The 15,094-nt window shown below is 44.5% G+C and overlaps 1 protein-coding gene across 3 annotated transcripts in view; it reads left to right on the top strand.

Annotated features, from left to right (window-relative positions):
* The window catches only part of MED12 (mediator complex subunit 12), a 272,752-nt gene that overhangs the window by 83,979 nt on the left and 173,679 nt on the right, over positions 1 to 15,094 (top strand). For all 3 annotated transcript variants that reach the window (XM_063937138.1, XM_063937137.1, XM_063937136.1), the window contains exons 13-14: positions 2,401 to 2,630; positions 2,889 to 2,969. In XM_063937138.1, coding sequence (XP_063793208.1) covers positions 2,401 to 2,630; positions 2,889 to 2,969 — 311 coding nt within the window. The remainder of the gene's footprint in view (positions 1 to 2,400; positions 2,631 to 2,888; positions 2,970 to 15,094) is intronic.

The following is a 15,094-nucleotide window of genomic DNA, read 5'->3' as shown; positions in this document are numbered from 1 at the left end:
GGGGAACAGTCACTCAGGGAGTAACCTTCCAAGAATGGTGGTCAAGCCTGGAAGCCAGCCTGCCCATCAACATCCTGGAACTAAGAGCTGTCTACAACGGTCTTCTTCAAGCGGCCCCTCTTCTAAGAAATCGGCCCATTCAAGTGCAGTCGGACAACGTAACAACAGTGGCTTACATAAACCAACAGGGCGGAACGGAGAGCAGAGCGGCAATGTCGGAGGTGACAAGAATACTCCTCTGGACAGAAAAGCACGCGTTGGCACTGTCATCCATCTTCATTCCGGGAGTAGACAACTGGGAAGCAGACTTCCTGACCAGACTCTATCTCCATCCAGGGGAGTGGGGTCTCCATCCGGAGGTGTTCAAGGAGGTAACAGATCTTTGGGGTGGACCCCAAATAGACATGATGGCCTCTCGTCTCAACAAGAAGCTTCGGCGGTATTTTTCCAGGTCGAGGGACCCACAGGCAGTGGCAGTGGACGTCCTGGTGTCTCCGTGGGTGTTCCAGTCAGTGTACGTGTTTCCACCACTCCCACTCATCCCAAGGATCCTAAAGCTCATAAGGAGAACAAGGGTTCAAGCGATCCTCATTGCCCCAGACTGGCCAAGAAGGGCTTGGTACGCGGACCTTCTGAATCTACTGCAAGAAGAGCCGAGGCCTCTTCCTCTTCGGGAGGACCTGCTGCAGCAGGGGCCGTTCGCCTATCAAGACTTACCGTGACTACGTTTGACGGCATGGAAGTTGAGTGCCTGATACTTGCTCGGAAGGGCATTCCAAAGGAGGTCATTCCTACCCTGATACAGGCTAGGAAAGGGATAACGTCTAAACATTATCATCGTACTTGGAAGAAATGTGTCTCTTGGTGTGAATCCAAGAAGTTTCCTGCGGTGGAGTTTCAACTCTGACGTTTTCTCCTCTTCCTGCAAGCAGGTGTGGATATGGGCCTGAGGTTGGGATCTGTGAAGGTCCAGATTTCGGTCCTATCCATTTTCATTCAGAAACAATTGGCTGCCCTCCTTGAGGTTCAGACCTTTTTGAAGGGAGTTCTGCACATCCAACCTCCCTTTGTACTGCCTACGGCGCCTTGGGACTTTAACGTGGTGTTGCAGTTCCTCCAGTCGGATTGGTTTGAGCCTCTATAGGAGGAGGACGTCAAATTTCTTACATGGAAGGCGGTCACGTTGTTGGCCTTGGCTTCTGCTAGACGTGTGTCCGAGTTGGGGGCTTTATCCTGTAAAAGACCTTATCTTATCTTCCACGAAGATAGAGCTGAGCACCGGACACGTCAGCAGTTTCTTCCGAAGGTTGTTTAGGCATTTCATATCAACCAACCTATTGTGGTGCCAGTGGCTACTGACTCCTCAATTACTTCAAAATCCTTGGATGTTGTACGGGCTCTCAAGATCTATGTGAAGAGAACTTCTCGTCACAGAAAGTCGAACTCTGTTTGTCCTATATGATCCCAAGAAAATTGGGTGTCCTGCTTCTAAGCAGGCTATTTCTCACTGGATTAGGTTCACTATCCAGCACGCTTATTCTACTGCAGGACTGCCGTGTCCAAAATCTGTTAAGGCCTACTCTACTCGTAAGGTGGGGTCTTCCTGGGCGGCTGCCCGGGGTGTCTCGGCATTGCAACTTTGCCGAGCTGCAACTTGGTCTGGGTCGAACATGTTTTCAAAGTTTTACAAGTTCGATACTTTGGCCGCTGATGATCTGACGTTCAGTCAATCAGTTCTGATTGACTGAAAACGCTCTCCCTCCCGTTCTGGGATCTTTGGTACATCCCCATGGTACTAATGTGGACCACAGCATCCCCTAAGACATAAGAGAAAATAGGATTTTGGTTACCTACCGGTAAATCCTTTTCTCGTAGTCCGTAGAGGATGCTGGGCGCCCGCCCAGCGCTTCGTTTTCCTGCTAATGTTACTTGGTTCAGTACCTCTTCGTTTTAGTTATGTTCTGCATTGTTACTTGGTAAGTACTGTTTCAGCAGTTGCTGAGAGTTTCAAGCAAGATAGCTTGATGTGCCTTGTATGTGTGAGCTGGTATGAATCTCGCCACTATCTGTGTTAAATCCTTGTCTCGAAGATGTCCGTCTCCTTGGGCACAGTTTCTAGACTGAGTCTGGTAGGAGGGGCATAGAGGGAGGAGCCAGCCCACACTCTTAAACTCTTAAAGTGCCAATGGCTACTGGTGGACCCGTCTATACCCCATGGTACTAACGTGGACCCCAGAATCCTCTATGGACTACGAGAAAAGGATTTACCGGTAGGTAACAAAAATCCTATTTTTATCTCAGTTGGAATGTGTAAGTGAATAAAATGTGAGAGGTCCTCTGTCAGTGCGTGTACTTTCCTCTTCCTTCCATACCACATATTTCATTTGTTTCCTCTCACAGCTGACCCGGCAAATGAAGGAGAACGTGTGGAGTTCTATAATCTGGTGCTGCTATTTTGTGAGTTGATCCGGCATGATGTGTTCTCACACAACATGTATATGTGTACTCTGATCTCAAGAGGTGACTTAGGACTGGATGCTCACGCACCGCGACCCCGTTCCCCGTATGAGGACCCATCAGATGACACTGACCGCAAGGAGGGAGAGGCCAGTAATAGTACGAAGTTAGAAGTGAGTGATATAGAGGGAAAACGCTTCAGAGCAAATGCACTAGATTAGTGGATTATTTGTTGATTTTGCAGGGTGTTGCTATATTTATTTAATTGCACGTTCTAAAACCATATTACCTTATATGTTGTCAGATATATGTGCATATAGATATTTACTGTAAAAATGAAACTTAATTGTTCAGTTTACGTAAAATCTATTAATGTGACCTTTTTATTTATTTTTCTTAATCTTTCTTGTGCCATGTCTCTACTACTACAGGACACTGCACTTTCAGAAACAATGGATCTGGACCACAGTTCAGGGGCTCTATTTGATGACATGGAGAAGAGCGAATTTCCGGTAAATATGTGAAACTGTATATCCCTTTTTCAGTGAGTGCTCATCTGGGCTCATTGTAAATCCAGGCTGTCTGACAAATAGCTCATAAGCTACCACTGCTTTTTTTGTAATTAAAAAATGTTTAGTATACATGTATGTGTGTGTGTGTGTATATGCATGCATGTATGTATGTGTGTGTATATGTATGTATGTGTGTGTCTATATATATATATATATATATATATATATATACACACACACACACACACACACACACACACACACACACACACACACACACACACACACACACACACACCCCATGACACCATGGATACAACTTTGAAAATTCTTTTTTTTTTTTTTTTTTTTGTGTGAAGCAAACAAATAATAAAGGGGATAAGGACACCTGTATGTCACACTATCATGACAGATGTGTCAAGTACTTGCAGACTATGGAGATAGATAGATAGATATACACGCTGGGTGGACCGGCACTCTGCCCCTCACAAAACAGCCATACCCCGGTGCCCTCTGGAAAACATGTTGTAGTCGTCCAAAATCAAACAGCAGCGGCACTCGTGGGATTTGTAGACAAATTGAAGTGTATTTCACATCAAATCCAAAACCAACGTTTCGGGGCTCGCACGCCCCTTTGTCAAGGTGAGTAACATACATACATTAAACAAGTGATTACCTTATATGCTGTGAAGAAGCCCGCCAGTGTATCCCGCTCGGATCAGCGCAACGGACTTCCGCTCCGTCGCTGGACCCTCTCCTATGACGTCACCCGCCCTGCGCCGCATGGTTGCCTTAGCAACCGCAACGCTGGCTGGCCCCGTCATCCTAGTACAATTCTTACGATCCTCCCCACTTCCTTATACACACACGCAGTGGTGGTGCCTATAACTACAGAGACTCTCCACCTCATGTAAAAAGAGTATAACTAAAGAAACAACAAGCTGTACTACATTAAAATATAACAATTTAGTGAGCTGATCAGTAATCAGTGAAGGCTGAGGTAGAGACAGGACCCCGGTGCTTGCTGCCCTCCAGAATTCTTATGTAAAACACAATTTTAAACAACCAGTCGTCATAGCACTAATACGCCCTATACTGCAGTAAAACAGCCCCACTTGGAGCGCTAAATAAGTGAATAAAAACCATTATAAATCCCTATCATAATGCATTATTGCAGTTGATAAAGCTAGATATTTATCTTATATAAAACCCTTTATGAGGTCTGAGAACACTGTACGCTATTTACGTATGGAGTACCGTAAGGGTACGCACGTTGTGTAGCAATCGCTTAGCCGTAGTCGAGACGCTCAAGCGTCACGTTCGCTCACGGCCAAGAGATCACAGGCAGGCACGCTATTGGCTGCTGACTAACGTAATGATTCGCTATAGCGTAGCGGACGCTCGGGACCACGAGGAGATCACCAGCGGCGCTGACGCTAACAATGTTAAACCTTTGTATCTAAACCATAAGCAGTGTATTGTGCAGTAAAACCTTAGTGTAATGATAGAGAGTAAATGCAACACAGTGTAACCTTATTAACTTAAAAGCTGTTTGAGCGTCACCGACGCTCTGTGAATACTTAACACTATAAGAAATACACAGATACCTGGGCTTAGGGTCCAACGCCTAATATATATATATTATGAATGATATACTTGCAAAAGAATTAACACAATACAAGTCATACACTACAATATAACATAGACTACCTAACCAGATAACTACACATGAAATACAATACAATACTATTACGTTTAAGGGATTACGAGAGAAAGAGAAGAGAGAGAGAGAGAGAGAGAGAGAGAGAGAGAGATATGGCCCATAACAACAAGGAAAGACAATATGGTTGCGGAGAAACACTTACGCACAAGGGGAAACGATCGCATGCGCCTCTGGACATCCAGCTCCCGATTTTCAGCAATGATAACCGTTGAAGAGTGAGAGCTGGATGTGATCGGCTTGCCTATTTATGCCCCACACACAATACAATTCAATGGTCCCTACAATCTCATTGTTCATTGGACACAGGAATTCCTCCTCGCATTATAACAAAAGGTCATAGGTTGATTCATACAGGTGGGCCGTGACTATTTCCAACAGCTCAGGTGGGAGGGAAACTGGGTTTCCCGCCGCATGGATAAGTAAGTGCAAATACAGTAAATGTTCATAAACTTCTTATGTCCATAACTATTCGCACGAGCGATTAATCCGCTTCAAACCAACACCGGAATATTGCTAATTAAATACTCTTCCGATGGGTACTAAACACCACTGTATTACTCCTGTCTGTCCCTTCGTATCAAACAAAGAGGGATTTCTCTGTTCATGAACATTCTACATTAACCAAACTTTCAGAATCTATCAAAGGGACCATGATCTACAAAATACATTATATAGTGAAAATATGTAACGATTGAGTCGCACGCTACGATCACATAAACTCTACCGTAAATACGCATACCGTGCGCCTGCGGGTGCCCACGACTGTGAGTATGCGCACGTACGGGAGAGCGTACGCATGCGCAGCACGGACCTGTGTGAGGTGCAAATATGGTAGTGTGCATAGAGATATTTTTCTGACTTTGACAGTCCACCCTTTGGCAGTCAACAATAACTGCCACCTTCTAAAACATTTCAAAAAGAGAAAAATATATGTCAGGGGTTAATACATTTACATGGTTGGGTAGGGGAGGAGAGGAGAAGGTAGGAAAAAGGGTATGACCTAGTGAGATAGCAGAAGCATGTGTGTATGAATCCGTGCTTGGGGGTCATGTATCATCGTGCCGTACGTGTTTTAAATCAAGCTTCGAGGTATTGCGAAGTATACATTTGAATTCCTTCTTATCCCGTGGTACGGGTCTGTGGATGGGCTGTCAAACTTTACCGAGCTCTTTTCGGCTTTGGTTGTAACAAAATGGGGGAGCACATTTTAGTTGATGATACATGAATGGGGGAGATATGTGATTGCTGATATCTGTGCCTGTATTCCCTATCGACTATGTGTGTCATTACCTGAGGGTTGTAGAAATGAAGAAAAGACATAATTACGGTAAATGCGGTGGTATTCTATGTCAGGTAAATGTACATTCGTCGATTGAGGTCTTGTTTGGTGTCTGTTGGTTGCAGTCTTCTTTGTGCTTTTGCCCATAAGGTGCGAGCAAAAGCTGTCAATGTCCATAGATTTACAAAAGTGTTGGGCTAGCGTAATTTTAAAATTTCTAGGGAAACTGGGGATCCATGGCATAGTTCATCAAAAATCTGTGTATAAGGTTGTCAAAACTTCTTCTTTAATCCATCTGTTGTCTGTATATCGGCTCATCAAATTCCTCGTCCAAGTGGGTCTTTTTACCTTGGAGGAAACGGAAAAACAGGTGAAAGAAACGGACCGTAGAAATCGCATTTTCATCACATCATTGTTTCTACATTTGGGTCATAAATCAAATCCATTGGAATTACAGTTTCCTCACTCCTTAAACTCATCACCCTAGTACGACGATTGCACTTCATTAAAGCCTGACCGCATCTAAATATCAAGCCAATCGTTATGACAACACCTAAGATACATAGGAGAAACTTCCCAACATCCATTATGACTCCTTGAGCCCAGTCTCCTAAACCAGAGAACCAATTTCGCGGGTTCAACCATGACACCCAACCAGTCAGCTCATTACCTACTGCAGCAAGAGTGAGATTGTGTCTCCTGCGAAATTCCCACTTCAGTTGGAGAATATCGTCCATCTTTTGGTCTATGACCTCGACCGGGTCCTCGGTGCTATTCGTAATATATGTGCAACACTTCACGCCGTATTGTGTTGCCAGTGTGACACAATATCCGCCTGTCACTGCTGTGAGGTAATTAAGAACCATTCTATGCTGTACCAGTTCTGTTTTATAAGCTTGAAGTTCTCTTCCAGTATACCTAAACGTGTCATCATACATTTCAGTGATATTATCTAACAAATTTGCAAGTGCAGATATGTATTTATAATTCAACACTCCTCTGGCGGTACGAGTGATGTCTAACGCGATTAGAAACTGAATCCCGGTGGATTCATGGATCATGTCAGAGGCCGGATGCTCTGTTCTTTCTATCAGGTGCCGTTTAACTACGTGCTCGTAATGGGTGTGAGTATAAGGAGTTTGGGCAACACGGTGTATGTCTTTCATTTTGTCATGTGATACAGTCATTACTTCAGGCAGTACTTTTCCAATATAACACAATCCTTCAGAGTTTGGGGCAAGCCACTTATACGCCTTTCTCCCGCATATGAAATATGCATCATCGGGGAGAACATATGGGACGGAGTAGGACATAACCATATTACACACCTTCCATGTGAAATCTCCTAACCCTAATTCTTCCATCTGCTTAGTACACGTATCAGGTTGTATGATATGTGCACAGTATCCTGGTGATACCTCTCCAACTCTCGTAATCCTATTTCCTAAGGTATACCTATATCGGAAAGATTTTCCTCTACTGGCTATGTGGCGTATAAGCTCTGTATCTGTAGGCATTCTATCTGCTCTATGTGAAAAGGTCATGGTTTGATTACTCCATGACACTTCCCAATTTCCCGGCTTTCGGGGATTGGAGATGTTAAAACATAATAGGGACCTATCCACATGGTATTGGTGGAGCTTCAAACTAGGAGGGCTGGAGATATTAAACCTCCTGTCCACCGGTCTCCCACCACTTAACTCAAGTACCTCCCCTAACGTTAAAGGAAATGGTACTAGCCCTGATTTGCTATGACCTTGAGGTACTTGAGAGCATACCCAACAATCTGTTTTATTTAACACACTACCCACTAAGGAGTGATAGTCACTCAATGGATGCCGGTCCATATGGATATTAAAACTGGATTGGCATTTCTTTATGCACCCATCCTCAATGACATTGTTACAGAGCCGACAGATACAGTTTTCTTCAACTAACAATCCTTCACAATTCCTTCTATGGTCAATGCTATCGGATCGTTTTCTGATACTCGCCTTTACTTGTTGATTAAGTTGTTCTTGGAAAACTACGCCTCCATCTTTATCATCAGAACCCATTCCAGAACCTCTCTCGACCTCCATGGTACTCTCGCCGGAACAGACTGCTCTGGTCAACATCATGGTCAACAGGAAAATCCGGATCACAGTCTCTTGGGGCAAGTCCATCTTGTAGGAGGAAACGGAGAAGAATGAGAAGGGGGAAAAAATAATTTGAGGGAGAGGGGATGGGAAGTTGGAGAAAAACAATAAAAGGGAACAGGGGATCGACAACTGCTTTTGGTCTTGTGATTTTCAATGCTCAGGTGCCGCCTCAATCCTCCTGGAACAGACACTCCAGTGATACAACCTCTACCGTCTGTTCCTTATCACGGGACCTCTCTGGATCAGCAACCTTCTTGCAGTGGGACGAATGAACCCAAGTCTCTCTCTCAGCAACCTTCAATGCTGTAGTGCTAGTCAATAAGACCTGGTATGGTCCTTCCCACCTGTCAATAAGGCAACCTGAGCGTAGAAAATTCCGTATCATTACATAATCCCCAGGTTCAATGTCATGACAATTACTATCTGGTAAATCAGGAATCACTAACTTCAGATTATCATTTTGATTCCTTAACTGTTTACTCATGTTAATCAAGTATTTTACAGTCACTTCATTGTTACACTTCAAATCATCCTGAGGGTTAATCATAACATGCGGTTGTCGACCAAACAAGATTTCAATGGGAGACAGATTAAGAGGGGACCTGGGAGTGGTTCTGATGCTGTACAGTACAATGGGTAAAGCTTCTGGCCATGTCAATCCTGTCTCTGTCATCACTTTACTCAGTTTATTTTTAATAGTGTGGTTCACTCTTTCCACTTTCGCACTCGCCTGTGGACGGTATGGAGTGTGCAGCTTGCTATCAATTCCCATCAATTTACACATTCCTTGAAAGACATCACCTGTAAAATGGGTACCCCTATCACTTTCGATAATTCTAGGGATACCATATCTACATACAAATTCCTGCACAATTTTCTTAGCAGTAAACATAGCGGTATTTGTGGCCGCCGGAAATGCTTCGACCCAATTTGAGAAAACATCTATACAAACAAGTACATATTTCAAATTTCGACAAGGGGGTAATTGAATAAAGTCAATCTGTATTACCTGGAAAGGGCCGCCGGCAGGTGGGATATGAGATGGTTCTGTAGGTATTGCCTTTCCGATGTTCTTTCTCAAACAGGTAAGGCATGACATTGCTCTTTTACTCGCATGAGATGAAAATCCTGGGGCACACCAATATGCTCTTACCAACTTGCACATCCCTTCCTTGCCCAGATGCGTCAGCCCGTGAGCTGCCTCAGCTAAACATGGAAGGTATGCTTTGGGGGCCACTGGTTTACCGTGTCCATCCGTCCAGAGTCCTGAGGACTCCTGGCCATATCCTTTTGCCTTCCAGACTGCCTTTTCCTGTGTGGAACACAAATTTTGCATCTCACACAACTTCTGTGTGTTGATGGTATTAAATACCATCAGTTGTGTGGTGTCTGTCTGTCTGGGGGTAGCAGCTGCTAACTTAGCAGCTTCGTCTGCTCGGCTGTTACCAAGTGATACTGGGTCTTGGCTATATGTGTGTGCTTTACACTTGATAACAGCCACTCTGTCGGGTTCCTGTATCGCTGTTAGAAGCCTTTTTATGTGAGCTGCATGCGCTACCGGTGTACCAGCTGCCGTCATGAAATTTCTGAGGCGCCATAGGGCTCCGAAATCATGGACTACCCCGAATGCGTATCTAGAATCGGTGTAGATATTGGCTGATTTGCCCTTAGCCAATTCACATGCTCTGGTTAGGGCGACCAGTTCAGCAACCTGGGCTGAGTGAGGTGGGCCTAGCGGTTCCGCTTCTATGGTGCCTTGGTCATCTACGACTGCGTATCCAGTACACAAGTCTCCCGAGTCTGACTGTCTATGACAACTACCGTCCGTGTAGAACGTAAGTTCTACATCTTCCAGTGGGTTGTCACTGATGTCAGGCCTTGCGGTAAAATTTTGGGTCAAATATTCCATACAATCATGTGTGTCTTCCTTTGTATTAAATCCTCCTTCCCCACCACTCTCATCCTCCACCCTTTGTGCCTGTCCAGGCACACCTGGGAGATATGTTGCAGGATTTAATGCACTGCATCTCCTTATGGTGATGTTTACGGGGGCCATTAGTGCCAATTCCCATCTTGTAAACCGCGCTGATGAGACGTGTCTGGTTTGGGCAGAATTTAACAAGGCTGACACTGCATGTGGTGTATGGGTTGTGAGGTTGTGACCTAGCACGACGTCTTCGCTTTTCGTTACTAGCAATGCTATTGCAGCAACGCTTCGCAAGCATGTGGGGAGGGATCGCGCTACCGTGTCTAGCTGAGCGCTGTAATATGCTACTGGCCTGCTGGCATCACCGTGCTTTTGGGTTAGTACGCCTGCCGCGCAACCAGCACTTTCTGTTCCGTATAGTTCAAAGGGTTTCCCATAGTCTGGCATACCTAATGCTGGTGCCTGCGTTAGGCACTGTTTAAGTCTCTTAAATGCTGTCTCAGACTCGTCTGTATGCGAAATCCGATCAGGTTTGTTTGAGGAGACCATCTCCTGCAAGGGTAACGCTAGAATGGAAAACCCTGGGATCCAGTTACGGCAATACCCACACATTCCTAAAAACGTTCTGATCTGTTGCTGGGTTTGTGGCAGAGTCATGTCTCTAATTGCTTGAATTCTATCAGCGGTCAGGTGTCTCAGTCCTTGTGTTAGACAGTGTCCCAAATATTTTACCTTAGTTTGGCATAATTGCAACTTGTCTTTGGAAACCTTGTGTCCTGTGTCTGAAAGATGAAACAGGAGCTGTTTCGTATCCTTCAGGGATGCTTCCAATGAATCAGAACACAGTAGTAGATCATCCACGTACTGTATTAATACTGATCCACTCACTGGTTGGAAAGACTGTAAACAATCATGCAAAGCCTGGGAAAATATACTTGGACTATCTATGAATCCTTGTGGTAATCGAGTCCATGTGTATTGGACTCCTCTGTATGTAAATGCAAACAAATATTGGCTGTCAGGGTGCAGAGGTACCGAAAAGAAAGCGGAGCAGAGGTCAATAACAGTGAAAAATTTCGCAGTGGGAGGGATTTGCATTAGGATGACAGCTGGATTTGGCACTACGGGGGAACTGACTCTCAACTATTTTGTTAATCCCCCTTAGATCCTCCACTAGCCGGTAACCCCTCCCCCCACTCTTTTTCACAGGGAAGATGGGACTATTTGCAGTGCTGGACGTTCTTACCAGAATGCCCTGTTGTAGCAAGCGCTCTATTACGGGATACACTCCTAACTCCACCTCTGGCTTCAGAGGGTACTGTGGGATTTTTGGAGCTATCCTACCATCTTTTACTTGTACAACTACCGGAGCTACGTTTGCCATTAATCCAGTGTCCTGTCCATCTTTAGTCCAAAGTGACTCTGGTATCTGAGATGTCATTTCTTCTACTTGGGAGGGAGTCCTATTTGTCATAATGGTATGTGACATTAATTTTGATGGGGAGTCTAACATGTCTCGCACTTCCTGAGCGTGATTCTCAGGTATGTCCAAGAATACACCTTCAGGAGTACAATAAATGACGCACCCCATTTTACACAGTAAGTCTCTTCCCAGGAGATTAGTCGGTGCCGATGCAGCCAGCAAAAAGGAATGCTTGGTATGTAAAGGCCCTATTGTAATCTCGGCTGGTTTGCTAACAGGGTAGTGCTGGACTACCCCCGTTACCCCTATGGTTGGAATTGTCTTACCAGTGGTTCTCATGCCCACTGTCGAATTTATCACTGATTTGGCCGCCCCTGTATCTACAAGAAAGTTTAATGATTTACCAGCTACATTGATTGCAATTTCTGGTTCACTTCCAAGGCTTGCAATCAATTTTACTGGCTGCAGATTACAGGTATGGCCACACCCCTATTGGGTATGGTGACCTCCCTGAATCCCGCTGGCAGCAACTACTTGTGATGGAGTTAATTGGGAGCTACCAGAGGCTTGCCAGTCTCTGTTCGGGGGATATCTTTTTGTTTCCCCTGCATGTGGCTCATAACTCCGTTTCTGCGGACCCTGATCCCAATGTCGTGTGTCGTGTCGTTGTCTAGGGGGTTGATAAGATTTTTGTATATTTCTCGATCTACAGTCTCGTGCAAAGAGTCCCTGTTTGTGACAAGAATAACATGTTACCACATTTGACTTACCCACAGGGTTTGGTGATATTAACACAGGCTGTTTTGTGGTCAAGGCCTGTATACTTACTGCCATTAACTTATCACCTTGTTGTTCCCTGTGTCTGGTGATGTTCCTATCGTGATCAATAGCAGCCTCTCTCAAAGTAGCCACAGACAGACCTCGCCAACATGGTTGTGTGGTCTGTACCCTAGTCTTTAATGATTCTTTTAAACCATCCATCAGTACCGATACTGCTACTTCTCGATGGTTTATGTTTGTTTTAATGTCCTCTATGCCTGTGTATTTTGCCATTTCTAATAATGCCCTGTGAAAATATTCTGCAGCCGTTTCTGACTCTTTCTGTCTAATGGAGAAAATCTTGTTCCACTTAACTACCGCTGGGAAATACTCTTTTAACTGTAAACTTATTCTTTTTACGTTGTCTTTGTTGTACACATCTGTAAGAGGTACATCCTGATCTAATCCACAGTCAGCTAAAAATTGAGTTGCGTCAACATTGGAGGGTAAACATGCTCTCAGCAATATCTGCCAGTCTTTGTTGTTGGGCTCTACCGTGTTACCTAGGTCTCTGATGTATTTTTGGCTGGCAACTAAGTCTTTTCTAGGGTCAGGGAATTCAGACACTATGGTCCTTAATTCCATTCGGGAAAATGGGCTATACATGGCAATGTTCCTAACAGGAGTGACTCCTGAAGTGTCTGTTTTCCCATTTGGAACTACTATTACCTTAACAGGATTAACTCTAACAACCTCATTCTGTGTAGATTCTACAGGCTGTGGTGAAATAGTTTCAGCATAGTGTATGGTGCCGTACTTACCCGTTGATACGACCTCACCTATCCCTCCGCTAGGGGCCTTTGTTACTAATCTCGGGGGTGGAGCTGTGCCTACTGTGGTCTCTGCTATGGTGGCTGCTAGAGAGAGTGCTGAAATTGTTGCCGATTCGTCCTCTTGATCACACTCCTGAGGAAAGTTCAAAACAGGGTACATCTTGCACGGGTTAATACTTGCATTGGTTAATTGGTTAACATTATCTTTAACATTTACACAGTTGCTAAGTGTTTGTGTGTTACACCTTAGTGCGTCATTCTCCGCAACCAATTTCTCTCCTGATATGTATGGTGGCGGTGGGGCCGTGGCTATCAGTTTCCTGATCGAGCCAGATCCCGCCGCCTGAGCCAATCCTCTCTGTATGTCACCCTCCTGTTGCCACAACTGCAAATAATCATAATGCTTGATTCGTCTCTTTGCTGATTTAATGAGACATATCCTTCTCCTTAAATTCGTTAACACTTCTGTGCTGAAGCTACCTACTCTTGGGAATTTCTCCCCGTCATGTACTGTCATTCTCTCCCATTCATCACATAAAGCTTCTGTGTGACTTCCGTACTTTTCACACATTACGTACCTTGCCGACCCGACTGGTCGGTTTATGGAATCAACCCGAACCGAGGTTGATCGCCCCCTTCCTGAACAACTGGCCCCCATAATTTGCAGGTGTTACGGACCCTTACAAAAAACCAAGATATTCACGATAGGTTGACGGTAAGGTTTACCGAGCACCTTACTCACTCTGCCCACGCCGACCAATACGACCTGATCACACCGATATGGTGCTGGCGTACTCGACCCAGGGCACCTATTTAACCTTTGTTTACTGGAACATGCGAGGGATATCCGCAGAACACTTACTCTTTCCAGTAAAGGTGAGGTTGTTGGATAATTCCTGAGTGACCAGCGAACTTCCCTTTGTAAAAATAAAAAATTACACAAATCACATCAGAATGTACAAATAGCGTTTATGACCTTCGTACACAAATAGTACCGGTCAGGTTTACTAATGCACACAATTACGTGCGGTACAATCGGTCAGCACATAAGCAACTAATCTTATGTACGGAGCGACCAGCGGAATCGAAAATTGCGGCTGCGAATTCCTTCAGCAAGAGCTTGTATGGCCTATATGGGTGTTGCACCAACCCTTTTAGGTGTTGTGCCTGTGGACTGTATAGCGGACTTCCTTGTCTGCTGTACCTGAACCTGCTGGTCTGCTATGACCTCCTGGTCTGCTACAGTATGACCTTCTGGTCTGCTATACTCTAATGCTCAAATTTTATGTTTAACCAAGGATTCCTCCCTAGCCACCGTGCATGTCACTTACACGTATGTACCTCACGAGAACTCGATGATTTCTTTTGGTTCAACCTCAAAAATTGTATGTAAAAACACTCACTCATCACATGTACACTTTTGTTTCAATTTCTATTTCTGCGCAGAAATTTCTCTTTAGACCAGATGTATTACAAATTAGGAGAAGGATCTATTAATTTAAATTTCGAATGTTAAAATAAATTTTCGCTATTTATCGCCTGTTGCGTTATTTATCGCGTGTTGTTTGAGTTACGTGGGCGTACCCAGACGCTCCGTTGCGTAATTTACGCTGCGTGCGTCGGCCTTTGCGTACGCGAGTCTCCCTTTGTTAGACACACGTGTACACCAGTCTTTGTCTACCGTAACACAACTAACACGTTTTATCAATGTAGATGATCCTTGATCATCTACCAAGCACCACACCAATCTCTCTTTATACCTTTAGGTAGAGTTGCGTGTGCGCTTTACACTTTATCCCTTTACTTTTACACTTTAACTATGAAATAGCGACAAATCTCTCTTAGTACGTTTATCAATTATACAATGGCAAACAGGAGAGTGATATATGAAAATACACGAATGCAAAGAAATGCAGATATGCGTGCGTGTGTACGCAAGACAGAAATAAACAGTTTTAAAAGGACACTCGTTTTGTTCTTACCTCCGGTCCCGGATTCCTTCAGCACCCTTTACTAAGCGAAGCAGACGCTTATCCAAAC

The sequence above is a fragment of the Pseudophryne corroboree genome, chromosome 8 (assembly GCF_028390025.1).
Source record: "Pseudophryne corroboree isolate aPseCor3 chromosome 8, aPseCor3.hap2, whole genome shotgun sequence".
Classification (NCBI taxonomy): Eukaryota; Metazoa; Chordata; class Amphibia; order Anura; family Myobatrachidae; genus Pseudophryne; species Pseudophryne corroboree.
This window is presented reverse-complemented; position numbering and strand designations above follow the sequence as displayed.